This window comes from Zosterops lateralis, assembly GCF_965231275.1.
Source record: "Zosterops lateralis genome assembly, chromosome: 2".
Lineage (NCBI taxonomy): Eukaryota > Metazoa > Chordata > Aves > Passeriformes > Zosteropidae > Zosterops > Zosterops lateralis.
The window spans coordinates 61,300,297-61,325,390 of NC_139763.1; the positions used below are offsets into that span (position 1 = coordinate 61,300,297).

Consider the following 25,094-nt stretch of genomic DNA (forward strand, 5'->3'; position numbering starts at 1 on the left):
TAATGTAATACGTGTGCAATAGGTTTTCATTATAATAACTAGCCATGGTCCTTCACAAGTTGTAATTGTTGGCAAAAAGCCAACCTTCAATTAGAGGATCCTTAGGATATTATACACTGGAACTTCTACTGTAAGGTCTTTGAGCAGGGACTAGTGTAGAACACTAAAAATGAGCCAGTATAATTTAATACAAGAATTGTGCAGGTTTGACTTTAGCGAGGAATTTGTCACAGGTCTTCAGAATATTCCCAAAACTTGATATATGTGTGCAGAATGACACCATTAAAACAACAGGCACATAATTTCCTAAAAAGACTGAATAGAGAAAGCAATTATTAATAGCTCAATTTTGAGCTGGGAGAAGTTGCTACATGTGTCCAGGGAGACTCATTCTGGGTCTGATATTATTCATTACTCTCTGTAATGGCTTGGAGAATTGTGTGGAGAGTATGTTAACCAAGTTGAAAGACAATAAAAATCTACACGGGATTGGTCACACTTTGAAAGACAGGATTAAAATTAATTATGAGCTTGATTAAATAAGCAGGCCTAAAAAGTCATCAATGACAGAGTCACTCAAAAGAAGTCAAATTCATTCATGGAGGTGAAATAACATTTGGCAAGGATAGTTGAGCTAGGTGTGCTAAATTAATATCACTATCCAAGAAATGATGTGATGGAAAAACTTTGATCTGCATCACATTGTCCTAGACTGTTTTTAGAACAAGATTTTCAAATTTTAAAAAATCACATACATGTGTGTATATTCCCCATTTTAGCATGCATGTTAAGCAGGTCCTAAGCTTATCACACTTGACTATTTCAAATACATTGTTCCTAAATCTTTTAATTACTCCAGACAAAGGACACATTCAAGGTAACATCCAAATTAGAGTCCTTGTTTTCCTACTGGTTTAGCATTTTGGTGCTGTGCCAAGTTTATTTAGATAAGAAGTCACTGGTTATGTGCTTTGGATTCCCAGATCAGAGGCTGTGTCTATGCCTATAGACTGGACCTCATCCAAGCTGGTTGGGAAGACTTTGCTAATTGCATTGCTGCATTACAAACAAGTGATTATTTGATTCACAAAGCTACAGAAATGCAGCCACACAGAAGACAAGTATAATGTCAGCTAGTACTAGAGAACAGTACAGATAAATGACGTATTTTATCTGCCTGGACACTAGCAGAGTGAAAGATGAACTATGGGATGTAATTTGGCACAACTTTTTGAGAAACCTGTCAAAACACAGAATGAGAAAGCCACACAAAGGTAGGTGAAGCAGAAGGCCAAGGCTAAAAGTAGGACCTGTACAACTGAAAGAGTTCAATGTTCCTTCAGCCATCCACCCACTTCTGTATGGATATGAAGACAGCACACCAAAATGCTGAAATCCAAGTCAGTTGTGGTGACGTGAGCTCACTTGACTGCTCAGTTCAATGCTCACACCATATGAAGGCTGCAGAGCTAGGCCTTCCCTCCCAAAGAGCAAACTCCCCACTGAAGTGTTGGATGCCTCAAGAGGGAGGTAGAAGTGGTTTCAAGACATCTTTTCTCCCTTTCCATATCTCTTCCTCTTGGTTGTTCATCCAGGACTACAAAATACAGTCTGAAAGCCAAACTCCTGCAACTGACCTTCTGTCCAGCATTGCTGGGCAGAAATTGGCACTTTCTAGCTATCTATCTGCCAACATTTGCTAAAATGTCTTTAGGGTTTTCAGACATACAAGATATCCTAATGAATTAAAGGGGAATAGAACCTATTTTTGATATCACCTTCCCTTTTCATGCAATGAAAACCAGGAAGAGATACTAGAGGCAAGACAGATGTGTCATACATCCTGTTGGCAGCAATTTCTATAAAGGGAGGATTTTTCCCATTTCTAAGGCAACAGAGGAAATATGGAGGCAAATCTTCCTGTTACCCAACAGTTGGTGCTCAGGACTGTATACAACACAGGGCTGCCCAGATCAGATACTTCCAAACTTCTGCTGAGTTGCTTCCAATGTTAATTTCTGTTAACTTGGCTCCCTGTTCTCTGTCCTTCCCCAGTTACAAATCTCCCTACAGGAGAAATACCTCTGTCTTAGGGTTAATACTCCTCACTGAAGCTTTTTACATTAGTAGAAAGGTTTGGTTTAGACATGAAGAGACTAATTGTATATGAAAAAGCCTCTTAGAGTCAATTAGAATAATTAAATTGAAGCAATACTTTATCTATTTCCTAATTACATTGATACTTACCAGAGTAGTTCAAACTGGGACAAAGACCCCAAGCAGTGTATGGAATCATTTTTACGATGCAGTGAGAAACAAGCTTCTCTCTTGACTGGATTTCTAATGCAGTAAAGCATCAGCTGACATGAACTAATTGAGATTTCATAAAAGCTTACCACCAGTGGATGGGTACAGGGCATACTTAAGATTCTCATCTAACCTTAGAATATAAATCTGGTTCTCATTTATCAGAAGGAGATCTGTAAGCAGTCCTCTACTATGCTGAATACCCTGCCAGTGTGGAAGAGACAAGGTAGGCAGTCTCATTCACCCAGAAAGACTCCTTAGTCTCATTGAATTCTGTCTCGGCAATTAAGCTCAATTAGGATATTCTAACATTACACTATTGACAGCACCTGGAAAGCTGATAGAAAATACAGCACACTCTATGGTTTTGCTTACCCATGCTGTAGATTCTGGGCCAGGATTAGCAATCTGACAGGAATCACTCTTTGGCAAACCCACGTCCAATCTGTTCAGTAATTCATTGGTTTTGCTATGAAAAAATTCAATCCAAATAGAATTGTTAGTGCTTCCATAAAAATAAACACAGCTTTTTTTATTCTACCCTTGGAATCTAGCCTAGACATTTTATCACGTGTCTGCTGAAAAAGATCACAGGTAGAAAAAAAAGGTTATGGAAACAGACAAATGGGACAGAGGATACGTAACCCCATACTATGGATAAGACATTTTCTGGGATGATTTTTTAAGCAAACAAATATGGTAATTTGCATATTTGGGGTGTACAGTGGCTATGCTTTCCTCATTGTAAAGCTCCTATAAAACAGATTCACATACCACTGGACTTCATGAGGATGCAACTGCTTCACTGAATTGTTGCAAATCCTTCTACAAGATCTATAAATCTCAGCTAAGCACTTTAAAAGATTATTTTCAGGAATTTTCCTTCACAGTTAATACAATTCAGCCTTACAACAAATTACTTGATCAAGCAGAAAGGCTTTCAAGCATTTTTTACCATTGAAAAAAAAAAGCTTGCCTTTAGTTAATGCATTTTCATTTCTTATTCTGGCAAGGGAAATTTTCTTTTTCCAGCTGAATGGCTAATAAACCAAGAATTTCAAAGTAGCATCACTTTGCTCAGACTTTTGGCCAAGTACAATTAAACTAGGTCACAAACAAAAACAAAGATTGGGAGTTTGTGTGCTGTGGGGAGGAATCAGTTTCTTAACCTGCACTCCCAGGCACGTATATTGAAGTCTTTTCTCACTCAAAGGAACAGAGTTAGAGGAAAGAGGCAATTTTGTTTCTGTGTACAGCTTTGGAAAACATGAAAGCACGGAAGTGAGAGCAGAAAGAGTGCTTCAAGAGATATTGAACACAATGATTTACTCTTCTCACAGGGCAACCAGCTAGCTCTGTGTGGGAGAAGATGCCGCTACCAAAGACTTGGAGAAAAAGCCTTGGCTGCTGAAGAGTGATTCTGATTAAGAGCTGAAACAGACTACCAAGTGTGTTTTTATATTTCACTCAATGATCTAAAACTGTGAGTAAATACTTTATTGGTAAAATGTCCTCCTGGTCAGTGAGGAGTGATGCATTGAGAAGCTGGGAAAAAGAACAAGAAACTACAAGTTCTCTGCTACTCTACACAATACAAAACCATGTTACCACTTCAGGTACAAAGTTCTAGCAAGTCAGGCTTTTAGGGTCTCACCATTCCCAATTCACTCCCTTTCCTCCATTACCTAGGTAGTTAACAGACCTCAGACAATGCCCAATAAAGAAAGAACCAGATGAAACACTGTTTTCCCTGATCTATGAAGTACCTGTATATAAAGGTTGAACAAATTAATAGCCTTCTTATACAAGTGTTAAGCGCTCAATTTTTTTCCATAAAAGATGAGTTATTAAGTGGTAAGATTGCACAGAACAATTTTGGGAACGCAAAGATTTAAATTGCAGATTTTGTGTTTCTCTACCTATGCTAAAACTGATCAAGTAACAATTTATTTCTACACCAGGAAGACTAAGAACTCCTACAGAAAATCTGAAGTATAATTGAGAAGGTTGAAGCTCTGAGAAAAATATGTGGCAAATTGGTGCTATACCTAGATGCCCTAATTCCTTATCAAGGCAAGAAAATGACATGGAGTATGTGGAATTTCTCATTATTTGCATGAAAATGTGGTGAAGGCTATTGAATTTCCCAGATCAGCATGCTGATAGGTGAAAAGCTTACTCAGTTTTAGTATCAGAAAAGAGGATTACAAGAGTGGAAGCAAATAAAGTTCCTCAGCAAGACTGTGCATTGCCTTTGAATAGAGAAACATCTGACTTCACCAAATTAAGTAATACATTAATGAAGCAAGAAAAGGAGTCACATTTCTGAGTTTTCTGATGAAAGACAAGTCAGGTCTTATAGATTTTAATCTGTTGTGTGTTATCTCTATGGAAACCCAGCAATGCACCTAGGGTTGCTGGATAATGTCTGAATGGTATTTTTTGTAATACTAAACTTGAAGTCATACCAATACAGAGCATAGCTTAAACCAGGCTGCACAGAAAGAGAGAGTTCAGGGAGATGACTGTTCAATTAATGTTCTGGAAAGTAGTATCTCCAGAAGGAAATCAGCATATCAATGCACAGTCAGACAGCTGGAGCAACCATCTTATTCACATGCTAAAACTTCAAGGGCTAATCAAAAATGCTAAAATGTGTTCCTACAAACTTGGTAACATCAAGGAATGAAGAGCATGAAATGAAGAAATTGATTTGAATATAGCAGAATCCCAATACTCTTCAAACACAGGTAGGCAAAGGAGATACAAGATTTAGACCAACCAAGAAGACACCCTTTTAACCCAGGCTGCTGTCCTGAGCTCTGACCCCCTAAGCATCAGTCTAAAGAGAAGAGAACCACTGATATTCTGGTTAAGCTGAAGTGATCTTATGCGGATATTTGTCTTGGTAGCTCTGTCTCCCATTACATCATTGGGAAAAAAACCTTTTGCTCTGCTAATTAAAACAGCTTTCTACAATACTGGTGTATTTAAAAGCACCAAGAACTACTCTTAGCATGGGAACTCAGCATCCATAGTGCAGTAACTGTTCTGGGAATAGTTTTGATCTGTCCCAAACAGCAGTTTCACAAGTAACTCCTGGCTTCTGTTCAGGAATAAATATCAATCACAGCTCCCAACAGGCATTTTAGATGCTACCACACTATTTTGGGAAGTAAAATAGTTTTCTAGCAATGGAAGCGGGCACTCTCAGGCCTGTTGGCCTCAGAAGTGAGAGTTTCAATTTATCAGTACAGATGCAGAGGTGGGAGAATGAAGCACAGTACTGGATTTGGGGTCTGAATAACTCCTAAGAGCTGTCATGAGAAAATACTAACTCTGCTCCCAGGATCACTGAGTGATGTGCTAGAAGGGGCTGGTGCATGACATGGGAATCAGTCCCTGTTGCAGATGCTCTCTGTGGGGCTTTACATTCCACAGCTACTCTTCAGGCAGAGTCCTTTTCTAAAGGCTGCTATGCAAAACCATTTATTTGAAGCTCAAAAAGCACGTGCAAAGTGCAGAACCATGAACTTGCTAGGTGTTCCACTGAGAATGGTGTAATTCAGGCAGCCTGCACTCACAAGTTACTTGTGAGCCCACATGCATTTCTTACTGTTTGGGACTAAATGCTGCCCCCATTCCCACTAGAGTGAGATGAGGGGATGGTTATAAAAGCCAGAGTGACCCAAGTTTCCTTTGGCCTGTGTAGGAGTTCACATGCTCCAATAGGTCACCAGCCCTGACAGCTGAGAAGCAGACAGCTCCACAGCTGACTCCAGAATGCAACTGCAAAAGATCTGAAGATCCACAATGATCTCATTGAAAGATCCAAGGCCTGAAATCCTCTGCAGAATAAGGTCTTCAATTTTGTGTGTCATTTGCTTTTAACTACTGTCACATCTACAAGGATAACAAAAGTCTTAAAAAGGATTCATCTTTAGGGACATGAACGAGGATATGGACTCAGGACCCAGCATTTTTCTCCATCCAGGAGTTGCACAGCACCATTTGCTAAGCTTTTCATTTGAAACTGTATTCCTCTCAGAACAAAGGCCGAGAGAAAATAATTTTTCTGCCTACACATAAAGTTATCAGCTTTAAGTCTATTTTACAGACTAACATTAAAAATGCATTAATTAAAAAGGCTTCTTGTAATCTTCATTAGTTCTTCCCAATGGAACCAGTGGCAGTTAATTCTTTTGCTTTAATTGATGGATATTGAAATGCCAGTACACCAAAAAATACACTAGCTTTTATGCCAGTACATTTGGAAAAAAAAAAAAAAAAAAAAAAAAAAAAAAGCAGCGCAATACTTTTGTATATACCATAAATCTATTCTTTTCTCTTGACAATTTGTAAAAGATAATGGCAAATTCTTACTGCTACCGAAAACAAGACAGCTCATGAACTTTTTGTTTCTCAAGCTGCAGGATCTCCACCATTGCAATTCTGCTCTAATGAACATGCACAAGTATACTAAGAGTCATTCAAAAACAGTAATAAAAAAAATCAAAAAAGAACCCTAAAGCAGGTAAATCATCATAGTCATTGCAAAGAGGAGACCACTCGAGTAGTCACTAAGACCACAGAAGAAGCATTTTGTGCTGAATGACATGGACTCATCAGCTTTTGAATTAATTGCCTGTAAGCAATGCTAAAGTGACATTTCACCATTTTCTTCCAATTCAGCTGGAAAACTAAGAATCATGCATAATGCATATATAATGTTAGTTTCACACATCTACCCAGAAGTTTCATGATAATTTTTAAAAATAGCAGGACTCACCCTCTCAAAAAAGAAAAACAATCCAACAACAAAAAAACTCAACCCCAAATTTCATTCAAGACTTTTTTTGCAGCATCAGCCAGTATATCTACAACTTCTTCCCACTCCAACATACTTAATTGGCTAAGCATAACAACTTCCTCAACTTTTTCAGAAATTGAGATCAGTTGCATAACCCTACAAAGGCCTACCCAGAAGAAATGCTGCCCTTCATTTCAGTAAGGTCCATGGTGGGTGTGTTTTCACTGATGCCCTTGTTCCTTCCCCAGCAGGAGCTCTGCCTTGTGCATTGCCATGTGCATCTTGGTCAAGCATTTGCTGTGACCCACAAAGAAGGGTGCCTGGTACTGGGGCCTAACAAAACCAAATGTTAGAATAGAAGAAGCCCTCCAACACTTTCTTGGTTGGAAGATGGAGAAAGAGACTCCAAAGAGAGGTGTAGTTGAGACTTTCACTTCTGAAGATATTTTGGTAAACTGGGAGTGAAGCTGGGTGGCTATATACCAATAATACCATTTGTGAAAATAATCCCACCAAAGATACATGGCTTTTGCTAGTACACAGTTAAACATGCTTCCTCTCACACCCTGTCCTCTTTGCAGAGATGTACCACAGCCAGTTTACTCAGTTTAAATAAATTCAAATAGTTACAAGCAACTACCCTGCTTCCCACAGCTGAACCATGACAAGGGGCAAGGTAGTAAAAACATCTCTGTCTGTCAGCAACAAACATGCCTTCAGTTCCACAGGGATCATGGTTCTCTTGTACCTCAATTCTTACCCTGAGCTGCAGGGCAGAGTCCACTTTTTGGGTAAGAATAACGAACAAACATCAGCCATGTGCAAAATAGACAGCATTAACTAATGTTCATTTCTGGAGTCTGTGTAGGTGGAGGACTCGTTTTTTGTTGGAGGCTGTATGGTAAAAAAAATTACATGGAATTATGAACACATCAAATCCATGTATGATGTTGATGGCTCTTCTTTACCATGAAGAAAGGCCTTTCTCTGATATTTAGTCCACCTGCTTTCCAATAGAAATCCTCCCAGCAGCCACATACCAAGCTTAATACAGTATTCCCAGACTTCACTGGCAGTAATACAAGATCATAGTGCAGATGACTTGGACAAACCTAATGATAGTTATCAAACACTGCTGTCTTTGGCTAGGAGGATTTCTTGTCTGCAAGTTCTCGAGCATCTGTTCTTGAGTTTGAGGATAAGAACAAAAAATGTGGCACTAGTTCATCTTAGGTATAAGGCTTCAAGAAAGTATAAAAATAAGTTGTTTAAAGAAAAATAAAAAGCAACTTTCTCAGCAGAATTATTTTCATCATTTCCTACCCACACTCAAAACTAATCTATCCTCTCAACCCACCTCCTTTTTTTGTTTCCCTGACAGGATGAAATAACACAGCTCAGCTATTTGTTCCTCCCACCAAGTCATCCAGTATTCCTGGATGTTATTTTAGATGTAGGCTTCATTTATTATCTGAAGTAATAAGCATAAATCCAGTTTTAAGGAAAATGCAGTTTTGTATAAGTCTATTGCATTCCATTCTGCGTGCTCCATCTGCATGTGCAATCTGCTTCTATATTTTCAGCCAGCTTGCATGGGCAGATTAATGCGCACAATTAGGAAGCAACCTCACAGGCGTTCAATAAACTGCTTTCATTATTACACTCAAGAGAGTCCCTTTGGATGTCTATAAAAGCCTAGTTTTCTGCCTGTTAGCTAAATAATTGACAACGCTTAAAATAATCAGGAGCAAATGAACAAAACGAAGACAATTGTGGTGAAAAGAAGCAAACAAAGGATTCTCAAGGCTGCAAATGCTTTTTGTGTGAGCCCTCTTTCATTCTCTTTAGCAACTTGTATTAAAAGTCTGGTCAGGTTTACACTTGCACTTCTGTGGGGAAAATTTGTTGCCAGCCTGCTGTTTGAACCACACATCATAGGGGACTGAAAACTGGCAAGGACACTAGCATTTATTCTGTAAAAATTGATAAACAAATAAAAATTTGCAGGTTTTATTCTCCTGCATTTTATGACTTTTGAGAAAACTGCTTTGGCAGGCAAGTGTATATCAGCTTGGTTTGGTGAACCTCCTGCATTGTGTTTGGAATATGCACTCAGAGACACTCTGGCAATTTCTGCTTCCAGCTCCAAATTCTGAGCAGAATATATTGAGTGAGCACATGTACCAAGTGCAGCAGTGCCAGGAATTTTTACAGGAATACAACCTTCACAAAAACAGAGGCATGAATATGTAGCAAAGTGAAAGATGAAGTGACATAACAGGCATCGCGTATTAATCGAAAATAACCCTATTTTTTAGACTGCTTTTTCCATTACATAAATAGGTAGATGGCTGTTAGAAAAACAGTGTAGATGGGTATTAGAAAAACAGTGGAACCCATCCAACACTACAATTTCTGGAAAGTCGAATACAAATATAATAAAAGCATCTAACTATAGATCTGGGCTAAAACCACGTGTAAGACACCCTACAGTTCAGACATAGATTCACGCAGCTCGCACAGCAAGACTCTGAAAACAGCTAGTCATGACATATCCATCCTCGTTACTGTTTAAATGACAACTGTGGTGAACTAACTAAAGAGAGATGTCCCAAAAAGTCCAGTTCCTTGTTTCCTTTTGGGAAGATGGGCACTCAGGTCTCCCTTTGCATGGATTAGCAATTGCAAAGTATAGACTATGCACACCCCCATTACCTTTTAAGGCATACAGAATCACAATCAGGCCAATAATGCAAAATACATCCAGGATACCATGACTTAGAAGGAAGAACTCTATTTCATGTGTAAGGAGTTTCTGGTAAAAAAATCAACACATACTCCCCATTTTCTGTATCTGGCATCTGCAGGTACAGAACCACAGCAACACTGTCACCACATGTGCTTCTCCTCTGTTAGCAAAAACTATGGTAATCCTGCTAGGCAGCAACTTCTCCACCCCAAAGTCTGCTCCTGTGTGCTCTTAAGGCTTTTAATACACAGCTACTTCAGGAGACACCTTGTCTGTCTTTTTCTATTTTTATCTCTGAAAAAAGTCTGAGTCCACAAGGGTCAGAGGTGGACTGATTCCAAAATTGTGAGGCTTGCAGACTTTTTCACGGCAGTCTACATGCCTGTCTAGACTACATTCTCACAAGACACAAACACATATTCAAGCAACTGTGGTAACAGATACAACTGACTTTCAAGGACCTGTTGTACACAAAGAAACTAACAAGGCTTTCAAGAGATAGGAAATAACTGTATTCTGTAGACAGCACACAAGGTTACAGACAATCTTTCTTTTTAGCACTCACTTCATGTTAGACCCTTTGAAATGGGATTTCAGTGAGAAGTTCTTGTTTTTAATAGTGACAGGAATTTAATCAGAAAAACGAAATTCTGGGCAGCATCATACTTTATTGTCAGAGCATGTTAATGGCATGAGAATCTTAATGCCTTTCCTTATCAAACAGAAGCGTCACTTCATGCAGGAGAGGTACTGATTGGACTGTACCCCTTAGAGGCTGATACAGCTGGAGGTGGTGATCAATTTTAAATGGTTTCCCAGTTAATGAGTCTGCTGGTAGGCATTGATCTCCTCAGGAAAATTGTGATATTGCAGCTACAGATCTTACCGAGGACAGACTAACAAGGGAGCTTATCTTTTGAAATGGCTCTATAGGCCATGACTTTGCAGAGGTCAGTGCTTTATATGCAGCACATGACCTTCCTTCCCCCCATTCCCAGCAAGCAGAGGAGATCAAAATACTCCAGCAGAGACAGCGAGGAAAGGGGCACAACCTCATATTTGTTCTCTTCACCTCTAGATGAAGGGTCTTAGAGGAGGGAAGTAATGAGTCGCTCGTTTTTGCATGCTAGGCAAAAGCACTATCTCTAAATACCAAGCACTTCTATGTGAACCTGTCGCTAATAACCAGTAGCACTTCAATGGAGTTACTTCACAAAATCCGAAATGTCACACAGAAGCTTTTCATTACTCTTGGATGCTGTGCTCCTTAGCAATGCATCCTCAACAACCTCCAGCGATACACCCTCCTCTTCATGTGCCCAGCAAAGAATTCCTTCAGACCAGGGAAGGCACTTGTGTCACTGTCTGCTGAGGAATATGTTCTGTGCAGGTAGCTCAGTGTCCAGATGCCGGTTGAGCTGTGGGGGGCTGGAACCTGAGCCCCAGGCAAAAGGCCATGAACTGCCAACATTTTGCATAACAAAGGGCCTGGGGACCTGTCACTTGGCCAGGGGAATGGACACTGGGAGAAAGGACAGGAGCTGACAACCCCCAGACTTCCCTGTGCCTAGACTGCAAGGGGATAAAAGCCCAAGGGGTCCTTTGTTCAAGGTGTCTCCTTGGAGGCACCAGCTCAGGCTGCTATTTTATTGTTTAGTTACTGCACCATGATTAAATTATTTTAAGTATCTGGATGTCTGAGACTCTACAATAGGAAACCTGAGGTTAAACTTGTAGGGAAACCTGGTGTGAACCTGGTGTGAGTGGGGCTGCAAAGGGGCCTCAGTCCCAGCTCAGGTGGTGTGAGAGTGACTGGCAGAGTGGCTCCTGGACAGTCGAACAGGCAAGTATCCTTAACGCTGCAGCATGTGAGGGCTTTGCTTAACCAAAATTGCATTCACTGAGGGTAGGTTTTCAGCTCATTTCCTCCAGGTGAAGTATCTACAGGGCCCTCTTGGTGTATGTTCAATACACAGAATATACAAATAATGTTCTGATAGTTAAACTCAAGCAATGGAGCTTGAGACTCAAGTGATGAGTCTATCTTCACTTTCACTTGCATCAGAAATGACACCAGCTGAGTGCCCAGAAGGCTTTCCTGAATCAGTGGACAGAATGGCTGCCAGGCAGTGCCCAGGCAGTCAGAGCTCCTGCACCACCTGGGGACTACCTGGCTGTCCACACAGAATCATTTGTGTTGGAAAAGACCTCTATGATCATCAAGTCCAACCATTAACACAGCACTGCCAAGTCCAGCACACAACCATTTCCCTAAGCATCACATGTACATGTTTCTAAATACCACTAGGGATAGTGACTCAACCACTTCCCTGGACTGCCTGTTCCAATGCTCTGCAACCCTTTCAGTGAAGGAATTTTTCACTTGTGGCCCTTTCCTGTTTTCCTAAGTTTCAGAGGGTTTGGGCCTGCTTTTGCAAAATCAAATTTACTTTTAATGGAAAAGAGCTCTCAACAGCAGAACTCATTTCCCCCTAAGCAAAAAAAGGTACAGAGAGAGAAGGTGAAGGAAGGGAAGAGATTTGTGTCATTCATAACTGTACATGTCTCAAGATAAAAAATCAGATTAAATGAGAAGACAAGAACCCGACAACCCCCTGAGGAAAAGCAAGGCCCATAACTGAGGACCTTGCACTGCAAAGCTCTGATGTGTCTGTTGTTGATTTAGGCTCAAAGAGAATCAAAGTGTCTAGTCTATCAGAAACAGGCAGAGATCTAAAGTTGTGCAGTCTTCAGAATTCCTGAGGAATCAAGGTGTGTGTGTGCAGGCATCCACATCAGGATAAACAGCAAGCCAAGCACCAATATCTAGAGACAAATACTGGCAACATATTAAGGGAAAGAGCTATGCTTAAAGCCAAATGGGAAGAAATAAAAGGAAAAAAATACAAGAAAAGCTGGAATCAGTGGCAAAGCACTAAAATGTCTGTACCTTAGAGAACAGACTTCGGGTAAATGATGAAGGAACTGGAGCCACTAGCACGGGACAGAAGTGACTTCTTTAAAGGTCACAGAGGAGGGTAAAGCAATCAATCAGGCTAAGAATACAGGTGAGTAATTTCAGAAGCCAAAGATAAAAAAGGTAAAGGTGACTAAACAGCATTGTGTGTTAATTATGTGATAGAATCAGTTTGGATCAGTTAAAAACAAATGAATGGGGTAGAGTGAATGGGCAAGGCAGGGCTTTCACTGCAAATGGAATTAATTATATCAGGACTTAGGCAGTATCTAAATTTGACATTAAGGAGGTATTCTTGGGAAATACGTCTTTACAACAGATCTCCACATTTAAGTAGGACTATGCTAAATAGAGGAAGTCCTCTTTATTTACATGTAGGTTAGACTTCTTTACTAACCAACAAAAATAAATGGCTTTTGATAATTAGTCTTGAATGATTACATATTGATTCAGTTAGAGAATGAAAGCACAGTCATTTTATAATTCACAACTTTCATTTGAAAGTGTATCTTTTAGGAGGCTAAAAGAGGTCTACAGAACAAAAATTTCCCACAGAATAAGGCATGGAGGGGGCCTGAATATTTCACAGAATCATAAAATTATTGAGGTTGGAAGGGACCTCTGGATGTAATCTTGTCCTACCCTCTGCTCAAGTGGAGCTACCTTGAGACAACTGCTCAGAACTTTTGATATGGTCAAGGATGGAGAATCCACAACCTGCCTGGGTAACCGGTGCTCATGTTCAGCTACTCTCAGAGTAAAAAAGTGTTCAGTGGGAACCTCCTGTGGTTCAGTTTGTGCCCACTGTCTTGAAGTCAAAAGTTTCAAGTCAAAAATTGAAAAAAATAGCAACAGAAGCCAAATCTTTCCTGAGCTCCAAACCAGGGAAAAAAATGCAAACAAATAAGGTAATACTAAATAATAATTTAAACCCCAAACAAACAAAACAGAAGGAGAAATAAATAAGGAATTTTAGGTAATAGGTTTCAAATTTTACTTACTAGTTTTGATCTTCAAGAAGCATCTTTCTTCTTTGCTCTTCTTCTTGTCTTTTTTTAACTTCAAGTCTCTCTGCCTAGAGGATTAAAACCAGGAAAAAATACTTGAGGTTTTGAAAAGAACAAAACCAAACATCAATTATTTCCATTACAGTATTTCAATATTTTGGTTTTTAAAAGATCTATAGCAGTTGACCAAAAAAAGTGACCAATCTCAAATTAAAAGGTCCTCACTCATGAACAAACATCTCCAGTCAAGAGTCCTGTTTAAATAGAAAATGACACAGTGATCCTACTATCCATCTACCCAAAAAGCCTGGTGAGCCTTCACAGCCATCATGTTACAGCCCTGCTGGGGGACATCTCGGGGTGCAACTGATGCAACCTTGGTCCTTGCAAGAAGGTAGAAGACCTAAACCCCTGCAGCAAAGCAGATGATAGTCCTGTGGCACTGACAGTGCAGTGATATGAGTACATGTAGCTCACAGACCTGACCTGCAGGAGCATTAGGTACTGCCCAGTGTAATTAATACATGGTAAGACAGATGAAAGTAGGAGACATTTGTACTTAATCAGCATTCTTCTGCCTCACACACAGTATCTGGTGCAAGAGCCAACTAAATCCTTGACACATAAAACTCCTCTGCAAATCTGGATATGCACAAATGATTAAGTCCTTTAATATAAAATCGCACAATTTCCAATGGAAGTATCATCTAAGCTGCCCAAATCCAAATTCAAGTAGAATAAAATATTAAAATAAAGCAAAAACTAGAGAACTTGCTGCAACAGCAGCAACATGCAGTTTAAGCTAAATTCCAATGAAAAGGAGGCCAGCCAAAGTTTTGTTTTGGCTCACAGGATGCAGTTAGGTCCATTGGGAAGAGCAGTTAAAAGGCAGTTCAGTGTATGAAAAGCTCAAATTAGAAGTGCCAACCTGAGATTTCAGCTCACTATATTTTGAACTCCCACTGCAGTTGGTGGGGGGATGCTCCAGTAAGAGCTCCTGGGAAATGATCACAACAACTCGCATGTGGAACAAAATACAGCCTCGAACTGTCACTCTGCTCATTGCCCACCCTCAAAATGAAAAAAGGTAATTGCTTGGTAACCCAGCAACCAGACATTGCTCCGAACAAGGTGCCCTGGAAATTTCAGACAATACCTTGCAGAGATGAGAAAGGAGGTGTAGGTGATAATGGCCCCTGTGGCCAGAGCCCCAAATCAGGGAGAGAACACTGACCAGAGGTACTGTGCAAGGACAGGGAGAACAAGGAGAGGGAAATGTGTAAGGGGGTAAGGGGTATTAAGAACAGAGCTGAAACTCCCAGTTCCATAATCTTCTTCCTGTCCTGCAATGAAAAACATTTCAGAAAAATTACAATTCTACTGGCAGGTACTCAATTACTTTGCCTTTAGCAATTTCAGGAGGCATATTTTTTAATTGGATAAAGAATGACTGTCTGAAAGATATTTGCAAAACAAGTGCAAATTCCTCCTTTGCATGCATTGGATTAAGAAAAAAATCCTTTCAGATGTCTGCAGATAGGGAAAGAGACACTGTGTTGTGTGATGATATAAACTGCTGGAAGGCAAGACTTAGAAGTTGTTATTTGGGAAACGGCAGTGAGAAATAAACAAAAGGAGGAAGGCAAACCTCTGAATAAGCTGTCCTGTTGCTCAGTCATTTGACATGCAGAGTCAGTGATAGAACGTATAAAACTGATGCAATTTAAAAATTTAACCAAATTGTAGTTAGGAGCATCACTACACAGTATGGGTGATTTTAGAGTATTTGGAGGATATATTGTTTGCTCCTAACCTAAACACAGATGATGTTTTAGGGTAAAAAATTCTTCCACTCATTTGTGCAGCTTCACAGTTTACAGGAAAAGAAAGGAAAGAGGCAGAAAAGAAATCTTATGGTCTGTGTTATTGTCAAAGATGATGCTGATAGCCTCAAGACACCAGCCATAGCTCCCAAGTTTTCCCCAACACTTCCCAATATCACAGGCTGATGCCTTCAGCCCCAAAAAAGCGGGATCCACCATCAAATTGCAAGGCTCCTGAAAGTTCCAAAAAAGAAATTCAAAAAGTTCCAAAAAACCCCCAAAGCTCACAGGACTTGTTGTGGTCTGTCTCCTAGCTAGTGACATCTACAGAACAGTGATATCAATTTTGATAAATACAAACCCTCAGTATCAACCCTGTCTCCCACTAGATGAAAAAATAAAGGAATATCCTGCAGCTACTCTACCACCAGATTGGTACCTGAAGAAAACTCCAGCATCTTGAAATTACACACTTGTGTCTGGCATGACTATTTTTTACTCTGGAAGTTTACCCTAGGACACCTGCTTAAGGATGCATCCAAGTGACAGGCGACAGGACGGGGACATTCTCTAACTAATGACAGTCTATCAATAGACATTGCCAAAGAACTCCACATTTGGCACCCTGTTCAAAAAGCCAAGAGTGGAACAGCTGTGATATTGAAGGTAAACATGTTGAAAAATGTTAGCAGAAGGTCTGTAAAGTGCCTGATTTTAACAAATTCCTGAAAAAGGCCTCTCATGCTGATTAACACAGTAAAATTAAAGAGCACATGATTTGATAAAGAATAAAATGAAATTACAGCTTATCCTAAATAAGACAGTTTCTGAAGATGGCAGGACTGATAACTACATCATGTAAGAGAAAAAAATGTTGCATGCAGTAGAATTACACTGAGCTTTTTCACTTCAAATTGTTTGACTCTTCTAATATTTAGTCAAGATCTAAACTATACAAGAAAGGCTAAAGGCAGGGTAAGAGCAATAGAAATTCAGTGACAGGAAACAGAATCCATTGCCCTGAAGTAATCCAATTTTACATACAACACAAATGGGAAAAGTTTAAAGAACAAGAAGCCAAGTATCAGCTACTTGCTTATTTTTTGGGGAACTTTGACAGTCCTTTCACCCAACAGACACAAAGGAAATTATAATCCAGTCTGGTCAAACATGTGATGTGAACGGCTGCACAAAAGATACCAACTCCAGACATCTACTACTAATGAGCAAATAATAAAAAAAACCCCTACCTCTCATGCACTTCAACACTTTCTGTGGATTAGATACACATCTCAGCATCAGGGAAAAATACAGAAAAAGGGAACTCCCTGCTCATGTTACAAAGTTTTTCCGAATTATTTCACAGATCATTAGCTTTGAATACCCAAACTCAGGTTACCCCATGAACAAATAGTAACAGTCCCAGGACAAGCTGCCTGTCATGAAGTGCACTGGAGACCAGAGTATTTGTTCACACAAGGTGGCCCTGTGGAGCACAGAATAAAGAATCTTCCCTCTCTCTGGAAGCTGGAGAGACACAAGGGAGATGCCAAGCTGGTCTTCCAGCAGCTAATAACCCCACAGTTAATTAAAGAGTGACAGAAACAGGCAGGTGGACTTGTACAGATAGTAAGGCAGACCTTCCATATTTGGGTACTGCTTTGGCAGACACACAGTTTTCACTTCTTCACAAAGATAATGGGAAATGAGATGATTTTCTCTGCAAAACCAGCATTAAAACAGTAACATAAACAGATCCTAAGTTCACAAGCAGCACTGGCTTACAGTACATCATCCTAACAAGGAAGAACTGAGCTATCAGCACCCGTTCTAGTCATTGCACATTAGTCTGTAGGGCTTCACCATTCATGTCTGTTGGCAAAGAAGCTTTCCAGCTGTGAAAGTTCCAGGGCTCCTGCTGATAAAGCTGGCTAGCTATTATCTCCCCTCAGACTGTCAAACAATTTGGTTTTTACTGAATGAATAAGAACCTTGAGCAAAATAAGGGCTGGCCAGCAAGAAAAGAAGGCCTGTGAACTTGCAGAAAGACATGCTCTCAGGCAATGCCCTACAGGTGCAGTTGAATACAAATCTATCACTTCAAATTAAAAGCTCCTTTCCTTTGGTAAACAGAGCCCAACGCTGATTGTACAGCACCACTAAGATCCATGTTATTCTCAGGTCTTGGGAGCCTTTCATCTGTAGACAGGGTGAAATTGCCAAATTGACACCTTCCAGTGGCTTTTCAGCATGCTCTCCTCAAACACAAAGTTGAATTTTTAATACCTAATCATCTTCCAAGAAGAAGTTTCCATCAGCTCAATCACTGTTGTGGAAGACAATCTGAATAAACAAATACAAACTAAGAGCTCACTTTCACACACCTCTGTTTTGTCTGATTGCTTTGTGGGTATATGTTTATTTAGTCAAATTAAACAGTCTGTTTGGAAAAGATGTTTGCTGTGATGTTTCATCCTCCTTCAGAAAAAACAGATACTTGCAGTTTTACTATCTACAACATGTATAAAGATTTTATAATCTGTGGGAGTGAAGGTAAGGAAATTAAAGAGCATGAAAACAACCCTGATGTATCAATATATTTTAGATGTAACTAGAAATTATAGAAGTCTTGTAACATTTTTCTTGTCCAATGCCCATGGGCAAACTACATATATTAAATAATTAATCTACTCTCTTGCATTGCTATCATCACTGCATCTGGAGCTATATATGAGATAGTAACAACAACATTTTCAGGTGAAAATACTTACTGTCCCTGTGAGATATTGTGTATGGGCTTGTGCCCAAAGTATAATACAAACCACTGAGAGACCAGGAACAGACTAACCCTTATGTAGAGGCATTTACAGTTATTTTTGTTTATGCATGCCCTTGTACACCAACCACTATCGACGACTTTTTAATTAACTCTCAGCATTCAGCTTCCACACAGAAAATAATTTTTACTGTCATGAAGACAAAACTTGCAAACCTGAAATCTCCCTTTCTCTCTTTTTTAATGAGCACATCAGTATCATGCTCCCTCTCCTTTCATTTTTCATTTAAATTCCACACTGCATTCTCAAGCAAGTACTACTTGGTTGCCACCAAGGAGACACAAATGAACGTTTACAAAGGGTTGTGCAGCACAAAGGACAAGGAGATTTTTGTGAGAAAGCAAGTAAATTCAAAATAATAAAAGAAACTCTGAAAGTGAACTATCACTTGGTATCAATATATGGAGAATACTAGAAGGAAGAGTGATCTGATGTATTAGCAAGACACTTGTATGTGCAGGCTGTAGAAGGGCTGGAGGGGCAGTTGAATTTCAGGGTGTTGTAAGCATAATGCAGGTAGACTACACTGACCTTTCCATGATTTGGATATCTTTTCCATCCTGACAGGCTGGATTTTGTAGTATTCTTCCCATGTACACAGGCAATTATGGATTTCTATAAGATCTCTGTGCCAACTGCTACAATCCAATCTTAGAGGAGGAGCTCATGTCAAAGTGAACCATATAACCTGCACACAACATTACTCCTGACCTTTGTGTTCTCCCTTTCTGCTAACTCTGCCAGATGGATGCAATTGGAAGGCTGGAGTTTCTGATGAGCCAAAGGAACACTCAAGCCCACAAAAACCCCAGGCAGACATCCTTCAGTCAGCTACAAAGAGGAGGAGGACTACATTTCCTAATTCCTCGATACCATCCAGGGCTACCACTTAATTTAATTAGCCAGCTCCAAGTCGTTCAGCAAAATCAAGCATCAAGATATGAACTGTTATATGGCTTCAAGTCTGCAGTAACCAAATTTACCTTTTCTCTTTGAATTGCTTTTTTTTTCAGGATTTCTGCTTCTTCAGCTGCCTTTTTTGCTTTTACATACTCTTCTCTCTTGTGCTGTGTGACATAAGTATAGGAAGTTATTTTACATATTTATGTATACACGGAACACATAAGGTAACTTGACTCCTATAGTGCACATCTTTCAAGCATAAAGTGTGTTAGGGGAAAGTTCTTGGATTATTTTTTCCCTTAAAATAAGACACTGAATAATGCAGGCTGTGCAGCAGCTACTCCAATATTGGCTTTAAGAAGGCTGAGAATTCTGGGACTGATAAATGGGCATCCATGCAAGGACTCACACAACTGATTGATAACTTACAAGCATTTATACCTCTTGTAACAGGAACATTTCCACATAAGCACAGGACAGGGTGGCACATTGATCAATTAGTCCAAGCATAAGCAACATGCCAGAAGATATAGCATGGCATTTAAGTGGCTTTACAACTGTTCTGGTTGTTATTTGAGTTATCATCTGTGATACAGATTGCTATATATTTATGGAAAGATTTCTCATTTTCTTTGGTGCAGAACATTAGATTCAGATTTTCTGCTGCTTCCTTCAGGTTTCATGACTTTCTCCTGTTAACAGCTGTGAGTTCATTTTATAGTCACATGAAGCACTACAGGAAAAGCTTTCTCTTGAGCTCTAAAAATAAACAAACACAATTTTTCTTACTGACCTTTTTCTGGTATTTAGACTGCATGAGAATCATTTGCTGGTTTTGTCTTACTTGAGCCTCGGATTCGTTTCCACCTTAAAAAAACCCCAAAAATATAAATAGCACTTTGTATGAGCATTCTAACTGCAAATGCCAGTTATATACAGCAATATAAGAGATTGGAGGTATGCAGATACAGGAAATTTTTCATAATTACAGTAGCTGTCTGACATTAAAGAGAACAGATAGGAGACCTTTTTGATCATTTTTTTCATCCATCAAAAGCACTTGTCTATTATTTACAGAGCACCCACTGTATCATCCACTCTACCAGCAAATATGTCCCTACAATATATGATCAGTTTACTGAGGAACTATTCCATTTTCAGAAAACCAGTCATGCTTTGCAGGTGAGTTTTCATTTTCACATCCAGCTATCCCCACCTTTGCTCAGCTTGTCATGCACATACAGTCAGAAATTCTATTGCTAAAAAGTTTCTTTTTTATCAAATTCAGGATCTTGGACTCCGCCAGATCTAATGGGATGCTATTTTAATAATTTCTAAGTAATATCTTAGGACTGAATGAAGAATCCCCTTTCTGAAGTGGAAGCAAAAGCCTTTTCCCACAGACCTCACATGTCCTTTCCCAAAGCCATGGACTCTCTTTTGTGAACATCTAAAGCTCTGGCCATAATGTTCAGCATTCAATAAAAAGAAGCAAAACCTCCACAAAAAATAAACCCAGCCATACAAAGAAAGTGATATAAGGTCTTAAGGGATGGAGGGAGTGACTTTGATTCTATTACTCTGCTCTATTTTCCAAAGTATTTTCTTGCTGCAGGAAACAAAATAATTTATTCCCTTTAGTTGTAAAAAATAACATCAGCCCTCACTCCATTCTAAGGATGGGGTCGTATTTTCCCAATTTATTGTTTTCATGAGAAATTCCCCTCTATGTTACTCCTAATTCTATAGAAGCAGCTGGACTAATCCGTTCTACCTTAGGTGCCTGATATCCTCGCCTGTATCAAAAGCAGCATGGGCAGTCGAGGGAATGTGATTCTGCCCTTCTGTTCTGCCCTGATGAGACCCCACCTGCTGTGATGTATCCAGGTCTGGAGTCCCTAATATAAAAAGGACATCGACCTGCTGGATTGAGTCCATAGGATGGCCCCAAAGATGATCAGAGGGCTGGAGCACCTCTCCTGAGCAGACAGGCTGAGAGAGCCAGCATTGTTCCCCCAGGAGAGGAGAAGGTTCCAGGGAGGCCTCCTAGCAGCCTTTCAGTACCTGAAGGGGCCTACAAGAGAGATGGAGAGGGAATTTTTGCAAGAGCATATAGTAGTAGGACAAGGAGGAATGGCTTTAAACTGAAAGAAGAGAGATTCAGATTGAGTATAATAAAGAACTGTTTCACTATGAGGTGCTGAAACACTGGCACAGATTGCCCAGAGAAGCTGTGGATGTCCCATCTCTGAAAGTGTTCAAGGCCAGGCTGGATTGAACTTTGAGCAACTGGGTCTAGTGGAAGGCATCCCTACCCCTGGCAGATGGTTAAAACTAAATTATATTTAAGTTCCCTTCAGACCCACACCATTTTATGAAATGTAGACAACGATAGTAGACCTTTCAGGAGAAGACCTTGACTAAACGTAGCTCTCTCCATTTGCTAATGGAAGGTAACTAATCTTTAGAACTTTTGTGACATTCAGTGAATGGGAGATCAATTCCCTAAGTGTGGCAACATTTCTATGGACACAAATAAATCCCTAAGTTCTCAAGAGAGAGTGGCCATACAGTATAAGACCAATTAGCTTAGAGTAGCAATAAGCGTACAGCTGGCCTTGTAGAGTGTCTCTTCCTCAGGTCTAGACAATAAAACTGCTGCTAAACAGTTTCAAAACCTCTTGGATGCCTAATCTTTCTCTTTTTTTTTTAGCCTTTTATTGGCAAAATTTCTTTTGTGCACTGTGCGTTTTTTTTCCGGTACTAGTAGACATCAACTTGGAAGAAACATTTTTCTGATCATTATTAGAAATTGCCTATAGCCTTTCAGCCAGGTTTAATTCATTCAAATTGGCTTGGCTGTAACATGTCAAATGCTTCACTGAAGTCAGGGGGTGTTGTGATCATTTATAATACCAGAAAAGAGACTGTTGCATTTATCAGGCACGATTTGTTGCTCCACTTGCTGCTTACAGAAGAAAGTAGAAATTGCATCCTTCATTGCTCTCATCTTTCCATGATGCCTGAAAGTTTGTAAGTCAAATATTACAGAGCTGAAATCCAGAATAGTGTAGTGCAGAATCCAGAATGTGTAGTCCTTTAAAATCACTTCAAGAAAATAACACATAATACTTTTTTCCCTTAACAGGTACCTACAGTGTTGAAATTAGAGATGCCATTTCAGCTCCAAATTTGTTCCTGTGGGAATGGTATGTTCTAATAATCTTTGCACCTCAGTTCTTTTCAGAGGCACTGAATACAGTGCCTGTGTCTCACTAGTCTATGTGGCAGCTAGAGAGTGGCTAGCAACATCATATTTTCTTTATTTTTTTTTTCCTCTTAAGTTGCTTCTTTGCCAAGAAAGATTTTAAATGCAGTGGGGCCAGAATTTAAGACCCTTACACTCAGTCATGCAGCTTTAAGGGACACCCTCAGTCACGCAGCCAGCACGCACACACCAAATTTCTTTATCCAGATTTCACTTTCTTCAGCAAAAAGCAGAAGTATGGTCTTCTTGTGGCAGAAGTATGTCTTCTTGTGGCAGAAGTATGTCTTCTAGTATGTCTTCCCAAGCATGAAGCAGATGTTACATGTGAACTCACAAAGACTTTGTCTGGCCACACAACTGCACGTGATGGTGAGAGTACAGGACATTGTCACCACTGCAAACAACTGTGACTTAGCTGCAGGGCAGAACATGTGGGACCAGGATCACCTTGAGCCAAAAATCAGCTCTGGGTTGGAGTCAGTTCAAATTTCTCTGTCTCCCACCTGCTGTCTATTTTTATGCACTGTACTGTATGCAAACTTATCCTGTGTAGCCTGGCAGAGAAAGAACTTAATTTACAGGCCAAAGCAGACCACATCCTGCACTGTGCACCCCAAATTCTCCTACAATAGCCAAGGTAAGGAAGGGCAGCACTTCTTTTCTAAAACCTCTTTAAACTTAGTCTGAAATGTCACTAAATTCAATACTTTATAGTGGTTGCAATTCAAGATATCTCCTACACTTTGCCTCACTTGTCTAGAAAACATCTTGGTTATCTTGGCAAACACATCAGTTATGTTCAGGGTGTCTTAAGTTCTTGCAGCTTTTTACCCTGTGTTTCATTTACTTGTCTGCTGTTATCTTAAAATAATTGGTAATACAGGGCTTCACACACATTTAGCCTGCAAATGCTGAATCTGTAGGGATCACTTCTCTCCTCTTCAAGAGCCAGCAGCCAGGAAAGCATACATAGTAACACAGAGGAGTTTTCTTATGGGTAACTGGAGGGTCTCCAACATGCTGTCTATCTGCACACTAATGACAACTGTGCGCCCCCCAGAGACATTGACCACAGACAGTGTAAACAGCAGGAGGGTTAATCCACCTGTTTCCCCCAAATATTAGCACAGATTTAGTACTCTGATCTTGACAGATTTCTTGAGTGACAGTATGTGCTGTTTTGTTTCAGAAACATCTTCCTTGCCATAATCATCAAAAAGCACAGCGCATATACAATACGCTCATGTCAGCCCTTATTGACACTGAATCTCTTTAATAATTATTGAGAAAAAGCGAAAAATGTCTCATGTCTTGGAAAATTAAATTTTGCTATCCTCAATTGCTGATTTACATGTCTTACCCAGTCTCTGTGGCACCAACGTAATCGGCCCTGGCTTGTGTTCTTTCTTCCATTGCTCCAGGTCATTGAGCTCTTTCTTAGCAACTGAGCAGGTATAAAAAGAAAAAAAATATACAGAAGTTAGAGGAATACTAAAAAGCAGCCATTATTGCTAATTGCATGTAATCCTGAAGACCATCCAGGAACAAACTTGTTCTTAAGGGATGCAGACACCTCCACAAGAGGTTACACAGTCGCTGGAATGATCAGATAATAAGGCAAACATTTTCCTTAACTTGAGGCTGTAATGGTAAGCAACCCTAGGACTCAACCCCAAAAGTAAAGCCAAAACCAGCTAGGAGACTGCTAATAGACTGCTTTTTAACCCCTGGGAACCTATTGGTAAGTGCCACAGAATTTACTCCTGCAGGTAAAGAAGAAGTTGTTACGATGAAGATGTTATTGCTGCATAGAGGGAAATCCTTGCGGTGTAATGCTCCCCAGCAGGGAAATGAAAAGTAATTTTTCCTACCAACCACATGCTCCCTAAATAAAAACAGGAGGAATGAATGAATCAGCTTGGAATTAAGACACTTCAACACAGGCACCCACATGTGAGATGGGCAGCAAGCTCCCAGTGTAGTCAGTGGAAGTCAATACGGCCACGGTGCAGCCATATGCTCTAGGATGGCTGATTTAACTTCTCTCTTTGTCGACTGACAGAGGAGAAAACACAACAATTCCTTTCAATAGCAAGGCCAACAAAGCCTATGGAAAGAGGAGCTGTGTTTTACACTAGCACTTCAGTTGCTCTAGGAGATTATTTCACTCTTACTAACCATATATCCTAATGGCTGGCTATGGCTATAGGAGGCTAACACCAGCCCTCCTCTAAGAGGATAAAGCCAGTATTTGGGTAAGCTTCTAAAGAGACCCAAAAGACAGAGAACAGCTTTTTATTTCACCTTTAAAACAAGCATTTAAGTAGAGACTGCATTCAGTAAGGTCCTATTTCGACCAGCATCCAAGACAGAAATACTTGACACGCTTCAGACCTTTTATGTTGGCACCACA

General features: G+C 39.9%; 1 protein-coding gene across 1 annotated transcript in view; it reads right to left on the minus strand.

Annotated features, from left to right (window-relative positions):
* The window catches only part of EPSTI1 (epithelial stromal interaction 1), a 50,003-nt gene that overhangs the window by 13,211 nt on the left and 11,698 nt on the right, over nucleotides 1-25,094 (minus strand). The window contains exons 3-7 of the mRNA XM_083855000.1: nucleotides 24,042-24,125; nucleotides 20,207-20,280; nucleotides 19,494-19,577; nucleotides 13,845-13,918; nucleotides 2,683-2,776 (exon numbers count right to left, since the gene is read on the minus strand). Of these exons, the coding sequence (XP_083711126.1) occupies nucleotides 2,683-2,776; nucleotides 13,845-13,918; nucleotides 19,494-19,577; nucleotides 20,207-20,280; nucleotides 24,042-24,125 (410 nt within the window). The remainder of the gene's footprint in view (nucleotides 1-2,682; nucleotides 2,777-13,844; nucleotides 13,919-19,493; nucleotides 19,578-20,206; nucleotides 20,281-24,041; nucleotides 24,126-25,094) is intronic.